The sequence below is a fragment of the Phyllostomus hastatus genome, unplaced genomic scaffold, assembly GCF_019186645.2.
Source record: "Phyllostomus hastatus isolate PE091 unplaced genomic scaffold, TTU_PhHast_1.1 phas_contig_58, whole genome shotgun sequence".
Lineage (NCBI taxonomy): Eukaryota > Metazoa > Chordata > Mammalia > Chiroptera > Phyllostomidae > Phyllostomus > Phyllostomus hastatus.
Window position 1 is genome coordinate 14650943 of NW_025333916.1, and position 18663 is coordinate 14669605.

The window sequence follows — 18663 nt, forward strand, 5'->3', positions numbered from 1 at the left end:
ACCCGTCTCTGAACCAAAAGGTCACTGACTTCAATTCCCAGTCAGGGCATATGCCTGGGTCCTAACTGGGGGCCAGGTCTCCAGTTGGGGATGAAAGAGAAGCAACTGATTAATGTATCTCTCACCCATTGATGTTTCTCTTCTCTTTTCCCCTCCCTTCCCCCTCTCTAAAAAATAAATAAAATCAAGAAAGAAAGAAAGAAAGAAAGAAAGAAAGAAAGAGCGAACGAACCCAGGAAATATTTTTCCTTTAGTTTGTGTTCAGCAACATAATTCCTAAGAATCATCTCTTCACTGTGTGTCAGACACTACCAGATCCTAAACATCATTTAGGTCCTGTTAAGACCCAGCTGCATTATGAATCCCGTAGCAATTGAGTCTCAAGAAGCCCATTAGACAGTTGATGGACATGCTGAGTCCTGACCCTTAATGTCTCTATTTCAGGAAGATCTGCTTTCCACTACATCCAATCTGCCTGATGGCCTGTGAGCTGATAATCACTCCTCCCCTCAATACACCCCCTGCAGAGCCAACTCGGGGACTTCCGTGGTGTTTGGGATATGCAGGAGGCTTTCCCATCCACTCAGATCTCACGAGCCCAGTTCCTAACTCCCAAACAAGAAACAGGTAGGTGTAAGAACCAGAAGTTCAGCCAAAACATTGTTTGGCACCATGTCAGTACATTGTAAATCTACTTCCAAGATGGCAGAAGACACAAGTTTTAAAAAAATATTCGAGACTATATTTTTAAGAAGGTCCTTATTTGCCACAAAATCATTGCAAACTACTTATTGTTGAATACAAATCTTCCTTCCTACACATGAATGTTTTTTCCATTCCAAATTTACAAGTTATTTATAGCTTCCAACAAAGCTTGTTTTACTATGAAATGCCGCTCATTCTGACAAAGAAAGTGTATAGTATTTTCAGGTGTAGGATGTTCTTAGACCATGTGTGGACAACTAAAAACTTTCCTGTTTCAGGAACAACAACTAAAAACCATAAGAGCCTTGTCTTATTGTGGAAATAATGTAGTAAAGTCTTAAAAGAATTCAAGATATTACATAGACTAGTTCCTGGACTATAGTTCCTGCTCAAAAAATATTTGTTAAATGAATGAAAAAAATGAGTGCACAAATGAATAAGTTTATATTTTATATGTGCAGCCTAAATCTCAATAGATATCAAAAGTTTGTGAAAACTTGGAGCTATGGAAATAACTATGTTATTTCCATAAATTTCTCTGCTATGTTTTCTTTGAAAACAAAAATGTGGATTTTTTTAAAAATCTCTACACTGATTTCCAAAATTCACATATCACATACTTACATCAATATTCTCAAGACACAGGATAAAAGCATATCAGTGACTACTATGAGTGCTGTCACGGGGCTGCATGTGCAAATTTCATGCATTAATTTCTTTTTGTTGGTGGTGGTACCTAGTTTTTATTTCATAATCATAAACTTAACTCTGCAAACCAGCTAGACTTGGAAGGGGTAAGGAAAACATGGAATCCAATGAACTGTGTCGAGAGTGAGAAGATTATAGAACATTCCAAGCAGATGGGGGTGAAGGGGCAGACTCCTGAACTACAGAAGGAATGGTCTGGTGGTTAAGACAGAACACAAGTCAAATTTAGTAGAGTTGTCCACAGTCAGTGATGGTGATCTTCTTGCTGGTCTTGCCATTCCTGGACCCGTAGCACTCCACGACTGTAACAACATCCATGCCGTCTTTCACTTGGACAAAGATCGCACGCTTGCCGTCCAGCCACTCGGTGTTGGCAGTGCAGATGAAAAGCTGGGAACCATTTGTGTTGGGTCCAGCATTTGCCATGGACAAGATGCCAGGACCTGTGTGCTTCGGGATGGGATTCTCATCATCAAATTTCTCCTGGTAGATGGATTTGCTGCCTGTGCCATTGCGGTGTGTGAAGTCACCATCCTGGCACATAAATCCCAGAATAACTCTGTGAAAGCAGTAGCCTTTATAACCAAATCCTTTCTCCCAAGTCCTCAGAGTGCAAAAGTTTTCTGCCATCTTTGGAACTTTGTCTGCAAACGGCTCGAAGGAAATGCGTCCAAAGTTTCACCATCAGCATCGATGTCGAAGAAGATGGTGGGGTTGACCATGGCTTGGCACCGGAAGGTCCAAGGTGGTGGCATTGGCATCTGCAAAACCTCCTGCATTAATTTCTTGATCCTCATGTCCAAGTCAAATGTCTGCATGAAGTTTTCTCCACATGTTCTGGAAAGCAACTTCCAGTTCTGCCTCAATGGAAAATACCTACTTTGTTTAAATAGGCAGGAGTGAAGGTCACAATGGTTTGGTATCTAGTGTGAGATAACACTGACATTCACTCTGACTCTGCAGTCTGTGGTAGACATACAAAGCAACTGTATTTCTCTAAATATTCACGTGTCTGAGGTTCCAGAAATCTCAATAGTATGATTCTCATCTGCTAAACCATTCAGCCTCTAACTTAGGTGGCAGACAACTGTGGATGGCATATTTTTGGAACAGAGTGGGGAGGGAGAGACAAATGCCTTCACACTTTTTTTGTCCTCAGATTTTGATGCTGCTGGGTAACAGACCTGCTCAATGAATGTAACATAACAGCTACTTGATAGCACTTGTGGCAAGGAGGGAAGGGGTTTCTGTCTTAGTTTCAGTATGTTGTTATTAACATCTTCCCACTGACCTTCATTTCTATAGGCTCTCTCTCTAGCTAAGGAGTGGCAATGAAACACATGAACAAGTCCAAAGTCATACTTGCTGGGTGTACACCCTGCTCATGAACCAAGTTGTCATTGTAATCTCCCTGCACATCAGTTTTCTCCATCAGTAAATAGGAATGACAATAAAAATCAATGTAAATATTAAGAGAGGGGATTAAGTCATTCATTTAACAAATATTTATTGAGTGCCTGCTGCATGCCAGGCACCACACTGCAGGTGTTAGGAACATGGCGATGATCAAAACAGAAGAGTGCCTGTGCTCACAGGGCTTATGTTCTTGTGAAAAGAAACAGATGGCCACACACTTGTGAGAGGGGCTGGCTCACAGTAAACAGTGCCCTCTACACATAGGTGTGGAGCACTCTCTGGGACCACGGGAGTTAAAAACAGTGACTTCAAGCCATTATTCTCTTGAAGATTTGCTTTCCTATTTGTGTTTTCTGCATTTTCCAACACAATTACAATGAACAGGGATTATTTTGGTACGATATTAACAAGAGGGCTGTGACATAATTTAACCAATACCTTAAAGTACTTTCATGGTGTCTAATAGTTATGATTCAGGTAATGATTCAATAAACATTATTTGCCTGTGCTGTTTCCAGCCTAGAAGCATATTTTCCAGCTCTAGCACAGTGGCCCATTCATCCTCAGTGATTCCAGCATCCCTCATCCTCTGGGTGAGTCTCTATCCTGAACCTCTGCTTTACAGATGGACAAGACTATTAATTTTTCAAGCCCTCATTTAATCAAAAATTATTTTAAATCTCTTTGTCCTTATACAATCAAAAACTCTCAAGCAAACTGCATTACTATTGCCCTTCATATATTTCTTGTTTTGTTTTGTTTTTTAGGCAAACTGTCTACTCTTTTTTAGCATGAATGCTTTGTGGCATTTCTATTTTCCCTAACTCTGTATGCATAATGGTATAATTAATATTTTTCTTCTTTCTTCCTTCACTAATCAGAGCATCACCAAATCCCAATGCCTCTTTTTAATGACATGTTTTCTCTACATAGATTAGTGCAGCTTCTAAAAATCCCAGAAGGTCTTCTTCCTTTCCCAAGTCCTTTCCCCAAACCATTATGTTATTGTATTACTGTCATTCCTCTGGAATTACTTTTATTTATTTTGCTGGGTTACATTTTTCCTGCTGATGCTATTAATTTTTAAACTCCCAAAGTACCCTTTCTGCCTTCCATATTCGTATACAAAATGAAAGCATCTGCTAATTAACTTCATACTTTAAGAAGGAGAGACTCAAAGTTAAAAGTCAAAAGTATTACTACTTATTAAGCACTGAGGATATTACTCACAACAAAGCCTACGTAAAACAGATATTCTCAAATTTAGCTCTAAAGAATTTCACTTTCCTTCAGTGCTGAAACAATATTCCCAAGACCACTTGTTACTTGCATATATATATATATATATATATATATATATATATATATATATATATATACAAACACAAAATTTTTTACATACATCTGGTACCAGGTGTATGACTCCAGAGCATATCACACTATCTGTAAGACTGCTGCTGATCTCTCTCCCTCTCCATCCCTCCCCATTGAGGGCGTGGCCCATCTCTTAATTCTGACAAGCTCAGTTAAGCCTTGAGCTGTAACAAAACTGTCCTGAAGACATAAAGAAATATAATACATAGCCAGGCAGCACTTAAAACTCTGCACTTTGTTGGCCTGTTCCAGAGGTTATGGGCTCTTCCACAGATTTTTATTAGAAGTTTCTCTCAATATCAGCACATTTGCCATCAGGTTGCAAGCAAGTTCCTTCTGCAAAATGTTTTCCATTATTTGGAATCAAGACCCCAGAGAAAATAAACACAATCTTTTCTGAAGTAAAAGCTTACTCTAAAAAAAAAACATTTTGTAAGAGAAGAGAATAACATCTACTTTTCAATGCAGAGTAACTCAACTCCTCTTTTTATGAATTCTCCAAAGTGGAACAGGAGCATGGTCTTAGACCCCCTGGAATGGCTCCTCCAAAAACAAAGGGAAAAATCTCTGAGAGATAAAGGCAGATCTTATCCAGAAAAAACAAAATGGGCTGGCTGCTTTAAAATACCAATCTCCTTTCCCTCTCTTCCCTTGTTTCCCATGTATGGCCGCAAAGCTTCAAAACATCAGGGTTTAGTCTCAGAGAAACTTGTTGTGCACACCTGTAACTTGACTCCAACTCTTTCCTTTACTCCTAATTATGAAACAAGTGTTGAGTATGGAACTTGACTGTGACCTCAAGCAGAGGAGTATTACATTTTATTTTGGAAATGAAACCAGAGAATGCAGCCTCAGGACCAACCAGTCTTCAGTGTGGCCATGTTTACATGGACAGAGCTGAGGCAGAAAAATGGCTGGCAATGCACCTCTCACATGCTTAGTGTTCAGTGGTTGTAAAGGGAAAACAAAAGATATAACCTCGTAAAAGTACACAGCAAGATGCTGTGGAAAAAACCCAAGGGAACAACTGTGGAGCTTCCAGACTGTAACGTATCATGCCCATCCTATGATTGACATGAACTAAGTTATTCTCAAAATTTTGCTTTTAAAAAGTATCTACAAATACCTTATCAACTAGGAATTTGACAAAAGACAGAAGACAGAATAAAATTGGATAAATTGAAGAGAGTTTAATAAAGTAACTATTTACAAGGGCAGGCAGCTTAAGGAAATCACAATTTATAGTGCAGTACGCCTGGGCCAATAATAGTGGAGAGCTCTACCATTCTAGATCTGAAGGGTCAAGGTGAGAGAACAGTAGTGAAACCAGGGGTTGGAGAGGTCCATGTGGTGATGGCAGACTGCTAGGAGCTCATGACTTTGCTATGGGGATACCAGCAGCCCATGGGGATCCCACAGGATTGAAAGGGAGCCTAAAGGGCATGCACACTGCCATCTCTGGCTCCGATCTTTTGCCTTGCTTGCTCCCCATGGCTGAACCCAGTAGGATCAATCTATACAGTCAATGTAGAGGGCACATGCAGGAGAAAAAGGGTGGAGAGTGCATCTGGAGAAGCAAGCCTATGTTCCACTAACACAGCATTGCTGGCCTTCCATTTCTGCCTTATGTACAACTGCTACAAGGGCTCATGCCTGACCTTTGATCAGAAACTGAACAGGAAGCCAAACTGGTCTAATTAAGAGAGAAAAACTAAATCTTAAATTTAATGGTTGATTTATTTAAGATTTCTAAATCAATTCCTCCATTCTTCTTAAACCCAGAATTCCTAGGACAGTGTTTCTTTTCTTTCCCCCCCAAAGCATTTTGCTATGTATACAAAATTTGATTTTATTTTGTAGGTAATAAGTTCTGAAGAATTTTGAGCTAGAGAATATCAGGCTCTGATTTGCACATTTGAAAGAATACTCTATAGTAGTTCAAAAGATTATATTGAAAGTGATGCATCTAGAGATACTAATACTACATGAGATGTTGAAGAGAGTGGAATAGAGAGAAGATGATGGCTATGAGAAACTTTTGGAGTTAAAATTAGTAGAATTTTGTGATTGGTTGCATATGGGCAATAAATTAGGAGGTCAGAATGACTTTTTTACTCCTAGACTTTAAAAGATATATATGGGATGGTTAGCAGGAGGGTTGAATAATTGTTCAAGTTGGGACATACAGACTTTAATGTACCCATGACATCCATCAACTGAATATACGCCCATAACACAAAAGAAGGAGATGTGGAAGTTACCATAATGTAAAAAGTAATTAAGGCCATGGTTATAAGGAGTCAGGTAAAGGTGGAGAGTAGGACAAAGAGATGGCCAAGAATGGAGGCATTAGCAAAAGCATTTTGAGAAATCAGATTTCTTCCTGCTTTAGTTCCATTGCTAACCTTTCCCTTAGACCTTACAAGCCACTGAGGACAGGGACTTGGCCTGTCTTGTTTATGGAGGTATCCCTGATATCTAACATAGTGTCTGGCACATGGTAAGTACTCAATATATATTACAGAATGAACAGTGAGTTCGATCTAGTTAATGGGAGAGGGCGATAGGATTTAGGAACAGTAGTTATTCAGAGATCACTTCTCTCCCATGGACTCTCTTACCTATACCCCCATAGGACTCCCCATTGAACTTGAAGTTCCTTTTCCTGTCTGGCTGTTGCTGAGAATTTACAATATTATTTCTTTTTTTGGCTTGTTTCTGTTTTTAAATTTGTCTCAATTCTTGCATCTCAAACTTTATTTCAGGTCTATCCTGTAAGAAATAATACATTTTAATCATGCTGTTTTATCCAGTTCTCCCCATAGAAAAAGTTTTCCTCACTTGTGAAACCAGAGGTCCACCCTAAGTGTGGAGAGCAATCCCTGCCAACTGATAGAACACATGTGCTCATAAACATGGGTGGATAGTGTGCTAAGAATCTGAAAGTACTTTACAGACTGTGTATCTTAAAGCAGTGGTCTCCAAACCAGGGTCGCTTACCCTGGGAATACCCCAGACTCTCCAAGGGCACATAGGAACATAAGGGGAAGCAATTTCCTGAACTTCAGTTTTCATCTGGCCTCTTTCCTAAAACTCATTTATGTAGAATGGTGTCTGTGGTGGGGACTGTTCATTCTATGTTGCATCGTCATTACACCAGTTCTCAGAAACTTGAGCTGCACCAGCAGCATCTGGAGTGCTTGTGAAAACCCAGGCTGCTCACCTGACTCCCAAAAATTCTAACGCAGTAGCATAGGTTTTGAGGATTTGCATTTCTTACAAGTTCCTAGGTGATGTGAATGCTGTTATTTCAGGGAACAAACTTGGAGAACAAAGGCTCTAGACAATTGCTCTTTTCCCACTTTATAAAAAACACCCACCATATCAAATGCACCTCTCATTCTTCCTGAGTCTCATGACACATTGCCATGGAATGTAAAAGTGTACAAACAAAAGAATGAATCAAAATGAGTGATTCTGATGACACTGTACAAATCAAATCTTTTTTTAAGTCAGGTCTTTACAAAAAAATTTCTGAAGGACTTCATTGAGATGCCAGTTGAGAAAACATTTGATAGATTACTATGTGACTTTTGGCATATAATTCAGGAAGAGATAAAAAAAGTTGAGAGGCAAAAAAAATTGAGTAGCATTGCATAATAAAACTATCATTTCCATCTACTTCTGTGAACAAATTTTTAGTGTTTAAATTGATAAAAACAAAATAGAAATGGAATTGATGTTATGCCATGACACATTCTACTTTTAAGTAACACTTACTAATGGAGATGCAAACTGGGGATAAAAATAGCCCTAATCATTTCGTTGAAATATATTTCTAATAAAATTTTACAATTGGTATAATAATCCTTTAAATTTTACAAGAGTATAATATTGTTTTGATCGATATATATCAGTAAAGTACAATAATAAGTCAATCCAGGAGAAGATTTTTAACTTTCACACCTTTATGTTCCCAAGAGAACATTAATTTTCATATTAATCTACAAATTTGGATATATATATATATATATATGTTTGATAGCTTAATCAATAGAAGACTTTCAAGCATATATATGTATAATATTTGGATAAAACTCCATGGGGAGAACTGAAATAAGGAAACAAGTCCAAGAATAAGAAAAGAAAAAATAAAGTATCTGTTAAAAAGTATTTTCTTGAAGTATTTTTAAATGAATGATAGTAGGATTCAAATCATTATGTTATTTAGATTCTACTGACTGTATTTAAAAGAGTAATGTTACATGTTTACTATAGAATGGCAATATTTAAAATATGCCAAAAAATGACATCCTTTGCAATTTTTTAACTTTATGATGAAAAAAATTGGGGTTGACAACTTAAAAAGTAATGGAAATTTTTATTTTAGAGCCAACACTTTAAAAAATTATTTAAGAATTATTGCTTTAAGGCAGCAAACTTTTAATCTTCAACAGGGATCACTTGAGGAACTCATATGGAACTCTGAATTAAATTCCAGTTAAAACCCAGACTTTGCTTATTCTGTAAACACCTCAACAAAAACCAGTTTTGTTCTTGTTTGGCATTTGCTCTTTCTTCTCCAGCTGAGATCCAAACATACAGAAATGAGTAATAATGGGAAAAGATTATACAATCTTGAATGACTCATTCAAAGACATTTATAAACTTTCAATTTAGACTTGTTTTAGAAAAGAACCATTGGGTGAATTCTGGTTCATTTAGCAAATGGCAATTGTAGCATAATAAAAAGAGGACACATACATATCAACACAAAAATATCACTATGAGCCTTTTCCTTCAAAAACTATTTCACTGAATTTGTAATATTAGAAAACAAAAAGAGAAACACATTAAAATATGTTGATGTTATCATTGGGTCTTTTTCAATTTCCTGTTTTTTAAATTGTTCAAGTACAGTTGTCTCCATTTCCCCCCCACAATTTTCCCTGCCCCACCCACCCCCACCTCCCACCCTCGATCCTACCACCCTTTGGCTTTGTCCATGGGTCCTTTATACATGTTCCTTTTAGCCATGTGATAATAACATTTTTTGCCTTTATCTAAAATATATTTTTTCTGGTGGATTTTATCCTTGGCAGGCATTCATGCACAGATGATGCACAAAATCAGCTCTGAACCTTGTGTGACCTATTACATTTTTTTCTGTCCATTTCCAAGCTTCATAACTTTATTTAACATGATTTATGACTTCTCAGCAATTAGTTCAAGGTTAATCTATTTCCTACTTCCTGCACAGTATTAAAAATATAGTTAACATCAGCAAAGGTCTATTTGTTATCACATTAATGTGATGTATCCCTCCTATACAATTTCTCTTCCCTCTTTTCCACTTCAGCTACCCTGGAAGACAATCTCTTCCTAAATAGCCACCAGTGGTAGGGGCCCATTCCTCCCCCTGATATGCAACCTTGCCTTTAGATACAAACAAAACCACCTCTGGTTGACTTTGAGTAGTGCAGGTCTCCTGGAACTTATTACTCTGTCCCAGTATTCTGGGTGATGGAACATCTCCATTTTTATTATTTGTATCCAGAGGAACAAAAATTTGGTTGGTGGAATTATAAATATCCAAAAGGGTAGGCACAAGTAATGCAAATCAGTATATACTCTTTTGGGTCATTTCTGTTTCAAGTTCCGTGTAAAAGATGAGAGATTGCAGATTAAAAGGATAAGCTCAGCAAGAAAAAGAATCTCCTTTTCTGAATCTATTCATGCCCAACTTCCCATATATTTTTGACATTCCAAGAAAGAAACCTCAATAGAATTTTCAACTCACCTTCATCCTTTCTATATTCTGTACAACTGCAAAACATGTACTGGATTTGTTCTTCTGAGTTATTGATAAAGATATCAAATAGAACCGGCTGTAAAACAAACCCATGTGTTGCATCCAGTATAAAAATTTATGTGGCTGAGACCTGTCTAGTTCATTCTGTGCCAGACCTCCAGAGCTAAGTACACTGCCTGACACAGAGTAAGTACTTAATAAATAGTAAGTGAATGAAAAATGAAAAGATGGATGGATATCTAGGTGGATAGAAACAATGTTTTTGACATCTTGTCATTAATTAAATATGACTGTCTAGCCAGTAACTTTACCTCCTAAATCTATAATAATTGGGAGCTTAATATTTTATTTTTTTCTCAAGGATATTTTGCAGGCTCTAGCAATTACATGCATCCACTACAAGCTAAATATGTACCTTTGGATCAATAACTTGAGTTCTCTACACCTGACCCCTCATCAGCCAGAGTAACAGTGCCCTCACAGGCTTATTGGAAGATGATGCACAGAAGACACTAAGCCTGGAAGCACTTGGTAAATCTGAGCTATCATTTTTCCTATTGCATGTTACTCTCACATTTGAGATCAATGCATAGGTATGTAGATGTAAACATTATCAAAATTATCTCAATTTTTGCAGGTATGTATATAATCACCTCTCTGCTAGCCACAAATTCATTTCATCTGAGCAGCTTGTACTCTGTGATGGAACCAGAATGTAAAAATGTTGGTGCATATTAGGATTAAAGTTGTAAATAACCAGACCAGTCACAGTAATAAAAGAAGGACTTTAGGTTTCTTTGGTGAAACAAAAGCAGGTATAAAAAGTTACAAAGATTTTAGATTTTCATTCACAAAAAAACCCACAATCATTCACATTTTACACTATACATGATATAATATAAATACAGGAATGTATTATGTGCATCGTAATGAAAGAGGAAAAATGAAAAACTGATAGGCTGGCACAGTGTTGTTCTGTGCTCTGGAACACTCAGTGGTGGATTACAGTTAATGCAGCAACCAAGGAAACTTGCACAGACAGTGTGAATGATTGTAGCTACCGTGGTTACTTCTAAGCAAAGGAGGTTTTATGAAAAAGAATTATTGCTGAGCCTGTTCTTTTGCTATTTGCAATTCTTACGCTGTCTACTTTTCTCAAGATCATTCCAACTGAAATTAGGGATAGACTCCTAAATGCCTTCTTTCCATTACAGATTTTTATTTAAACATTAAATTAATTGGATAATAATTCAAAGTCATCTTCGGCAGTCACTTTATTCAAATAAAGGGGAGAAAATGAGTGGTAAGAGATAGGAAGACATTTTAACACATACACCTAACTATTTCTATATATATGCTTCTTGCTTGGAATGGGCAAACACCATTCGCTGAAAGCTATACACGTTTCCACTCTTTCCGTAATAAACACTTGATGCATTCTATCCATCACATTATTGAATCAGGGACAAAGTACCTAAGAGTGTATGGTTCCAAACTGTGTGAGAGAAGTACAAAGGCTAACACTGAAAAATAGCTAGCATACTATGTCAATTTTCAGGTTTGGGGGAAAATAACATCCAATAAATTAAATCAGTATGGCTTACTTCATTTATTTATGTATGCTTCACAGCTGCAGCATTCATACATGAACATTCAAAACTTTATAAAAGATTAAAATGGTTATATATACAATTTTTTTCTTTGAATGTGTGTTGTTGTTTTAACAATCCCCCACCCTCCAGAGCCCTGGATCTATACCCATTTGAAATGTGTTGATCTGGAACCTTGCAAAGTTAGTGTTATGAAAGCCATTAAAAAGTAGACCTGGTTGAGTTAATAATTAGCACTTTGACCCCTAAAAAATGCTCCCGGTCATAGAAAAGTCCTCCATTCAGGCCTTTCTTGTAAGTGAAGAAAAAGGGATGCAGCAAAGAAGAGGTCCACATTGCAGTCCCTCATTCCATTGGGACCCCATTAGCCCGGCTTTAGCGGCACAGGGAAGCCAACTGCACCTACAGCTGAGACGGTGCAGCGTGACCCACGAGACTGTGTATTTGTTAGTTGTCCAGGAATAGCCGTCCTCAGTCTTGCTGACAGTCAAAGGGCAAGTGAAACCATTTCCAGCCTAAACAAACTACCAAAAGCAGCCAAACCAATGATGAAAGACCTCTAATGCTCCATAATCATCATTAAATATGCCAGAACTCAGTGTGACTTTTCATTTTATATACAGGATTAAAATCAACATTAAATCATCTTATTTACATTGCCATTGGTGCTGAAATGGAGCTTTTTAAATAGTACAGTAGGCTGGTATACATTAGAAAATGATCTGCACTGGAGGCAAGTAGAAACCCAAGAAATCAAATAGGCTGCAAATGGTTACTCTCTGCCCTCATTTTCTTTCATCTCTTTTGCTTTCTTTTTAAATGCCAATGCTCTCATTGAAAATGTTTTGGGAGCGCAGCAACCCAAAATGACTGGACAGCGGTCCAAAAATCCAGACCAACTGATAATACTTCTTGAGGTGATAGGAAAGGCACAGGAAGTTAGGACTTTGGCTGAAATGATGAAAACACATGTTCGCCATTTTAGGGATCAGCGCCTCGACTCCTGCCACCGCCGGGTCCAACGGTGCTCGTGTTTTGATGCATTTATTGAATTGTCCTTTGATGAGGAGAAATTTTTTAAGTATTTCTTAGAATAAGTCCTTTGGTATGCAGATGCTACATGGAAGGAAAAAAAAGAAAGAAAGAAAGAAAACACAACAATATTACTTGCTCCATACCCTAAACTACCAGTACCGCAGCTGTAAAATGTAGGTGTCTAGTAGTTGTTATAGCACGGTTGTCCGTTCTGTCTAAAGGACCACTTACGGTTCATGCAGGTAATTTTAGGCATGGCCCATCTTCCATTTCCTAGGCAACGAATAGTTGGAAGGTGGCGTTGAATGAAACCATCTTTGCAGTGATATCTAATCAGGGAGTTGATTTCATAACGAGGTTTCATCTTTCCAAAGGTCTTGGCATTTTCTACAACAGGGGGCTGGCCGCAAGCAACTAAAGAAAAGTAAATTAAGTTATTTCCAAATCATCTACATATTTGTATCAGTATGAATCTCTTTTTATCTCTTTGCTTTTTATGTTCCCAATCAAGGACCTTCATCAAAAGAATCACTTAGAATTAACAAATTGAAAATTTTTAGGAAACACAACATCTCAATATTGGGGCTCTGGGCTTAGTGTGAATCTCAAGACTATGTCATTTTGAATCGCATTTTATTAAAGAACCATAGTGTTAAATGGTCACTTTTCTAAAGAAAAATTAAAAATTAAAAAGCAGCTGTCTCATGTGGCCTGGTGGTATCATCTTCATCACTATCCCAGTTTTTATTTATTTCCTACCCTCACTTGGAACAACAATGAATTTGTAACAATTAATATTACTGTTACCTCCCTGAAAAAAATTAACATCTATAATAATATCATGGTTCTAAAATATGGACAAAACATGTCCAAAATGTTGACAAAATATGAACTCTAAAGTATGAGTAAGATACCTCTGGTTCTGCTTGAGTTTATTTACTCTCTTTTGCCTTCTGCACAAAGATGGGAGAAAGTCAGGCACAGTATTCATGCTCTGTGTTGTAATTACCTTAAAAACATAAATCTCAGCTCTTGAGAAGAGTACTGAAGGTACATCTTGGAATATTTAACTATAATTTTTAATTTACAATGAAAAATTCTAAATATCAACCAACTTACCAAGAGCAAATAATGAAAGAGAAATAGAAGTAAAAGAAACCTTGTAATTTTTAAATTCAAGACACTGAGCAAATTGATTTAACTGAATTTGAACTTACAGTTTTATTCAACATTGGTGTACTTGGTTTGAGTGATATATTTAAAAATTAGCTTTCAGTGAGTGACTGTGTTTTGCTATATATCTTGTATAAAAATATAATTTAACTTTGTTATAATTTCCCTAAATGGCATTTCCTATCCAAGTCCTAAGGATTCTGCCATCACAAGGCCAGCAACAAGAACATATTATGTTATCTTCTCCCATAAATAGTGCAATTCTTCAATGGGAGGATGATTACCAGGAACTTTGGTACCAAGATGTTTGATGTTAACATCCTAATAGTAAAAGTTTACAAACATTAAATTTATTTATATATTCATAAGGCTGTTTGCAACCATATTCTTCTTTTGCAATGACAAATTTGGGCTTAACTTATACTCTTAGTTCCTCTAATTTATTTCTGCTTGACAAAAGAGCTTGGGACATACTGACCCCTAGCAAACAAAGTTGTCTTTAAAAAAACACAACCCAAGCATTTCCTTTCATTCGTATAAGAATTATCACTCAGATAGACATAACCTAAAATTAGATTATAAAGTCATACTAATATGATGAATAAGTTAGAAATATTTGTGCATGTATTTGATCTACACAAATTCCTAAAACAGAAATTTCTATAATAATATATTGTTTTCAGTTAATAAAATATACAATGTATGTGTTTCGATGATAACCCCAACCTGCACTTTTTTTATTGTACTATGAAAAGCATGTACCAAGGCCCAGGTACCTGCTAGTATCAGATAGAAGGAAACAAAACTGACACAGAAGATTAAATATTATGAATTAGTTCATTAGACTTAATTCTGTGTAATGTTGACACATTAGACGTTTTCTTTGTAATTGTGAGAAAAGCAATGTACAGATTTCTTCTAAAACTAGCAATATGTGAAGACAAGCTAAAATAGTTCCATGAGTGTGGTATTGGCAAAGACAGGCAAATAGACCCACACATATATGCTTGATATTCAACAGAAGCAACGTGGCAAAGCAGTGAGGAAAAGGAGCTTTTCATTTGGACAATTGGGTATTTTTATGGAGAAAAATTTACTTGGTTCCTTACCTTGGAAAATGCATGGAAAATCAGTTCTAGATAGTTTAAATATATAAATATAAAAGGTAAAACTATAAAACATTTAGAACACAACATAGAAAATCTTTATGATTTTAGGGTAGTAAAGGTTTCTTCAGGTAAAAAATGGTTTAAATCATAAAGGGAAATGTAAAAATTGATGAATTCTGTTCATAAAAAAAATTGCCATTGGGTAAGAGGAAAGACAAGCTACAACCTCCGAGAAGATATTTGCAAAATATCTCATTGTCAAGGGACTAGTAGTAATCAGAATATAAACTCCTACAAATCAATATATAAAGGAAAGCAACCAATTTTAAAAAATAAACAAAAGACATAAACAGAAACTATAAAAGAAAAGCCATGAATGATGTATACATTTATGAAATGATATCAAGGGAAAAGTATCCAAGAAAATGCAAGCTAAATCAAAAGAGATAACATTTTATACCCACCAGACTGGAAAAAATGTCAAAGTCCCAAAATACCAAATGTTGGCGAAGATGTGGAGTAACAGGGCCTTTCGCACGTGGCTGGTGGGAGTGCAAACTGTAACAACCACTTTAGAAAATAATTTGGCATTTTCTAGTAAATTTGATGGTACGTATATCCTATGACTCAGCACTTCACTCCTGGAAAAAACCCTATGGAAACTCACAGATTTCTACCAGGAACAAGTTTAAGAATGCCCATGGAAACATTGTTTACAGTAGCAAAAACTTAATATCCCAAATGTCCACTGACAGTAGAAGTGATAAATAAAATGTTATATAGTTATATAATGAAATACTATACAGCAGCAAAAATGAAGAAATACAGCTACATGCATCAACATGGATAAATCTCACAGACATAATGCCAAACAAGTAAAAGCAAGGCACAAAATACATACAGTATAATACCATTTATATAAAGTTTTTAAATGTGGAAAACTAAATAATTTGTTGTTCGCAGATATAAACATATGTGATAATACTAAAGAGAAAAGTAAGGAACTACGTCATTATCCATGGTTGGAACTGGGAAATAAATAGATGGGACTAGAAAGAACCTATAGGATGTTCCAGGTAACTGTGAATAGTATGCACTGAGGTCTTCTTTTAACTATATATATTTTTGTAGATATATATGTATAGATAGATATAGATAGATATAGATATAGATAGATAGATATAGATAGATAGATATAGTCTTGTATTTATTATAATCCTTCTTTACAGGTATTTAATTAAAAGTAGAACTATTTAGATCTGTATGTTTTAAGATGTCTAAAGTATCTGAAAGAAGAAATGAGAATCTTTTTTTTTTTGAGAGGGTAGGAGAAAAGAGGGAGGATGAGGAAGAGAAACATTGACCTGTTAACTTCTGTCCTGCTTTCCACATGCGCCCCAGCTGGGGCCAGAACACACTACCCAGGCATGTCTCCCTGACTGAGAATCGAACTGGTGACCTTTCAGTTTGTAGGACAATGCCCAACAAACTGAGCCACACCAGCCAGGGCAAAAATTCATATATTTTATAAAAGTCTACAGATATTTATAAAATTCATATAATTCCCCAGATTATTGATTAACAGAGTTAAATCTACATAAATAAAAATCACTAGGGAGAAAAAATACAAGGATTGTTTTGTTTTTTTCTCCTTTCATGAGGTAGAACCAATATTTTATAAATCTCTTTCCCCATTGGGAAATGTAAATTGTGATGCCAGGTTTGTGAACACTATTTAGGTACAGGGCAGCTATTCTCAAACCTGGGGTAGTTTTCTTCCTCTCCCTCCCTCCACAGGAACAGCTGAAAATTTCTGGAGTCACTTTTAGTTGCCACAAAGTCAAGGAGAGGGACATGGAATGGAGGGGAATGCTAGTGGCCTTCAGTGCACAGAGGGCAGCGATGATGCTAAACATTCTGCAGTGCCCAGAACAGCCCCCCTCAACACCATGACTTTGGGCATTGGCCCAAAGTGGCAACACTGCTGGTGCTGAGAAACCCTGTGCAGGAACTACAAGAATGTTTGGATCACAACATGAGAAAGATGACTCCAAGGACCATTTGGAGATCTGAGAATGCAAATATGACATTTGGATAAAGACAAACAGTTCATTACAGACTTCTTACATTAGAAACAGGGAGAATAGACACTTGATTGCTCTTTTCACGAGTCCCATCGCCGAAGTGCTGAAGCAATGCACATAGTCAGGAAAGCAGCTCACATACAAAGGATATTCACAATAAATTCTACTTCACATCAGAGAATAGCAAAGTAGTCACAAATGACGGTTGCGTTTTAGCTGAGCTTTGTGTAGCATAGTGTTCTATTTATTCTAATAATGTGTCTCATTATTGGTGTTTCCTAAAATCTTTATAGAGTGTGAATTTGTAGTTTTATTATTTTTACATTCAAAAACAAATCAATTGAACTTTATATTTTGCATTCCTACTTTGTACTCTTACTTAAGGTGGGTGAAAGTCTAGCCCTCGAGATTAAATATCCATGCTTTAACACCATTATCCATTGCAAAGAGGTTAAAAAATATTTATGGAATTCCTATTTGTTTAAGGAAGAAGTCCATACAGTGTACCTTAGACATTCAAACATACTATATTGGTTGATAATAAACACAACACATTTTTTCAAAATCAGCTTTCTTAATTTATCTACTTAATGTAAACTAAGCAATATCTCTTCATTATGGAAGTTATATTACAACTGTTTTTATCTCATTGTATCTTGAAGGCATTCAACTATAGATGTGGGGTGGCTTTTTTATTCCATGATTTATAAGCATACAATGAGCTTCTAAAAAAATGACTAAAATTTTCAAAGCATCCAGAGCCCCTGCAGTTAAAAAGAGGGAACACTGGGTAAGGATGGCCATGACCTGCAGACTACGGCCCCGCTGCAGGAGGGCAGGGGTTTCAGCCCCAGGGCTTCAAACCATACTTGAACGTGGTCAAACAGTAAGAGTTATTCTTTTTTTTTTTAAGTAAAAATCTCAGAATATTTTATGATATATCACAATTTTGAAATACTGACAACCTTTTTTAATGCTTTCTTCATCAAAATAAATAGATTTTTAGGCCCTTGGGCTGGTTGTTGTTCCTTTTTTTTTTAAATATACTTGGAGGTAGTTTTTCTACATGAACACTACATTATTATCTTGAGCACCTGAAATGTGTGGTGAGAACACTCCTGAAAACAAACTTTTTAAACTGTATTGTAAGGGTGAAATATTTAAGAGCAACAAGAGACAATGTGTATGACATCCAGTTTGTGTCTTGGAGAATGAAGCTTAGTCTTCCTGAGTTTACTTGATAATGAACATGCGGATTAGGTGTACATAATTAACGGAGCAATTATTACCTGTTCCTTTCTTGCAAGTATAGGTGAGATGATAGTTGCAGGGAACATCATTCCACTGGCCGTTCTCATGCCAAATGATGACCACGCAGTCTTCTCCAGAAGAAAAGAAGCTGTCAGGCTGGTTGGGCCTCCAGTTCTCATATTGCTGCAGAAATGGAGGGAGAGCCGAAGAGCCACGTATGATAAGAATGACACTGGATTTAATAACGATCAAATTAGAATGGACCAAATGTCTAACCATCTAGCTAAAATGATTTTGGTGGTAAAGAAAAAGACTTTTATGGTTTGAATAGACAAAGCCTCTCTTCAATGATATGTGTTTTCCTATGGCAATGAGATGTATCTGAG

General features: G+C 36.5%; 1 protein-coding gene and 1 pseudogene across 2 annotated transcripts in view; both read right to left on the minus strand.

Moving 5' to 3' along the window:
• Positions 1 to 1638: 1638 nt before the first annotated feature.
• LOC123824931 lies at positions 1639 to 2144 on the minus strand (annotated as a pseudogene).
• An 8677-nt stretch (positions 2145 to 10821) lies between these two features.
• The window catches only part of VCAN (versican), a 105493-nt gene continuing 97651 nt past the window's right edge, over positions 10822 to 18663 (minus strand). For both annotated transcript variants that reach the window (XM_045848089.1, XM_045848091.1), the window contains 3 exons: positions 18316 to 18460; positions 12892 to 13074; positions 10822 to 12741 (listed from right to left, as the gene is read on the minus strand). In XM_045848089.1, the coding sequence (XP_045704045.1) occupies positions 12614 to 12741; positions 12892 to 13074; positions 18316 to 18460 (456 nt within the window). In that variant the 3' untranslated portion in view covers positions 10822 to 12613. The remainder of the gene's footprint in view (positions 12742 to 12891; positions 13075 to 18315; positions 18461 to 18663) is intronic.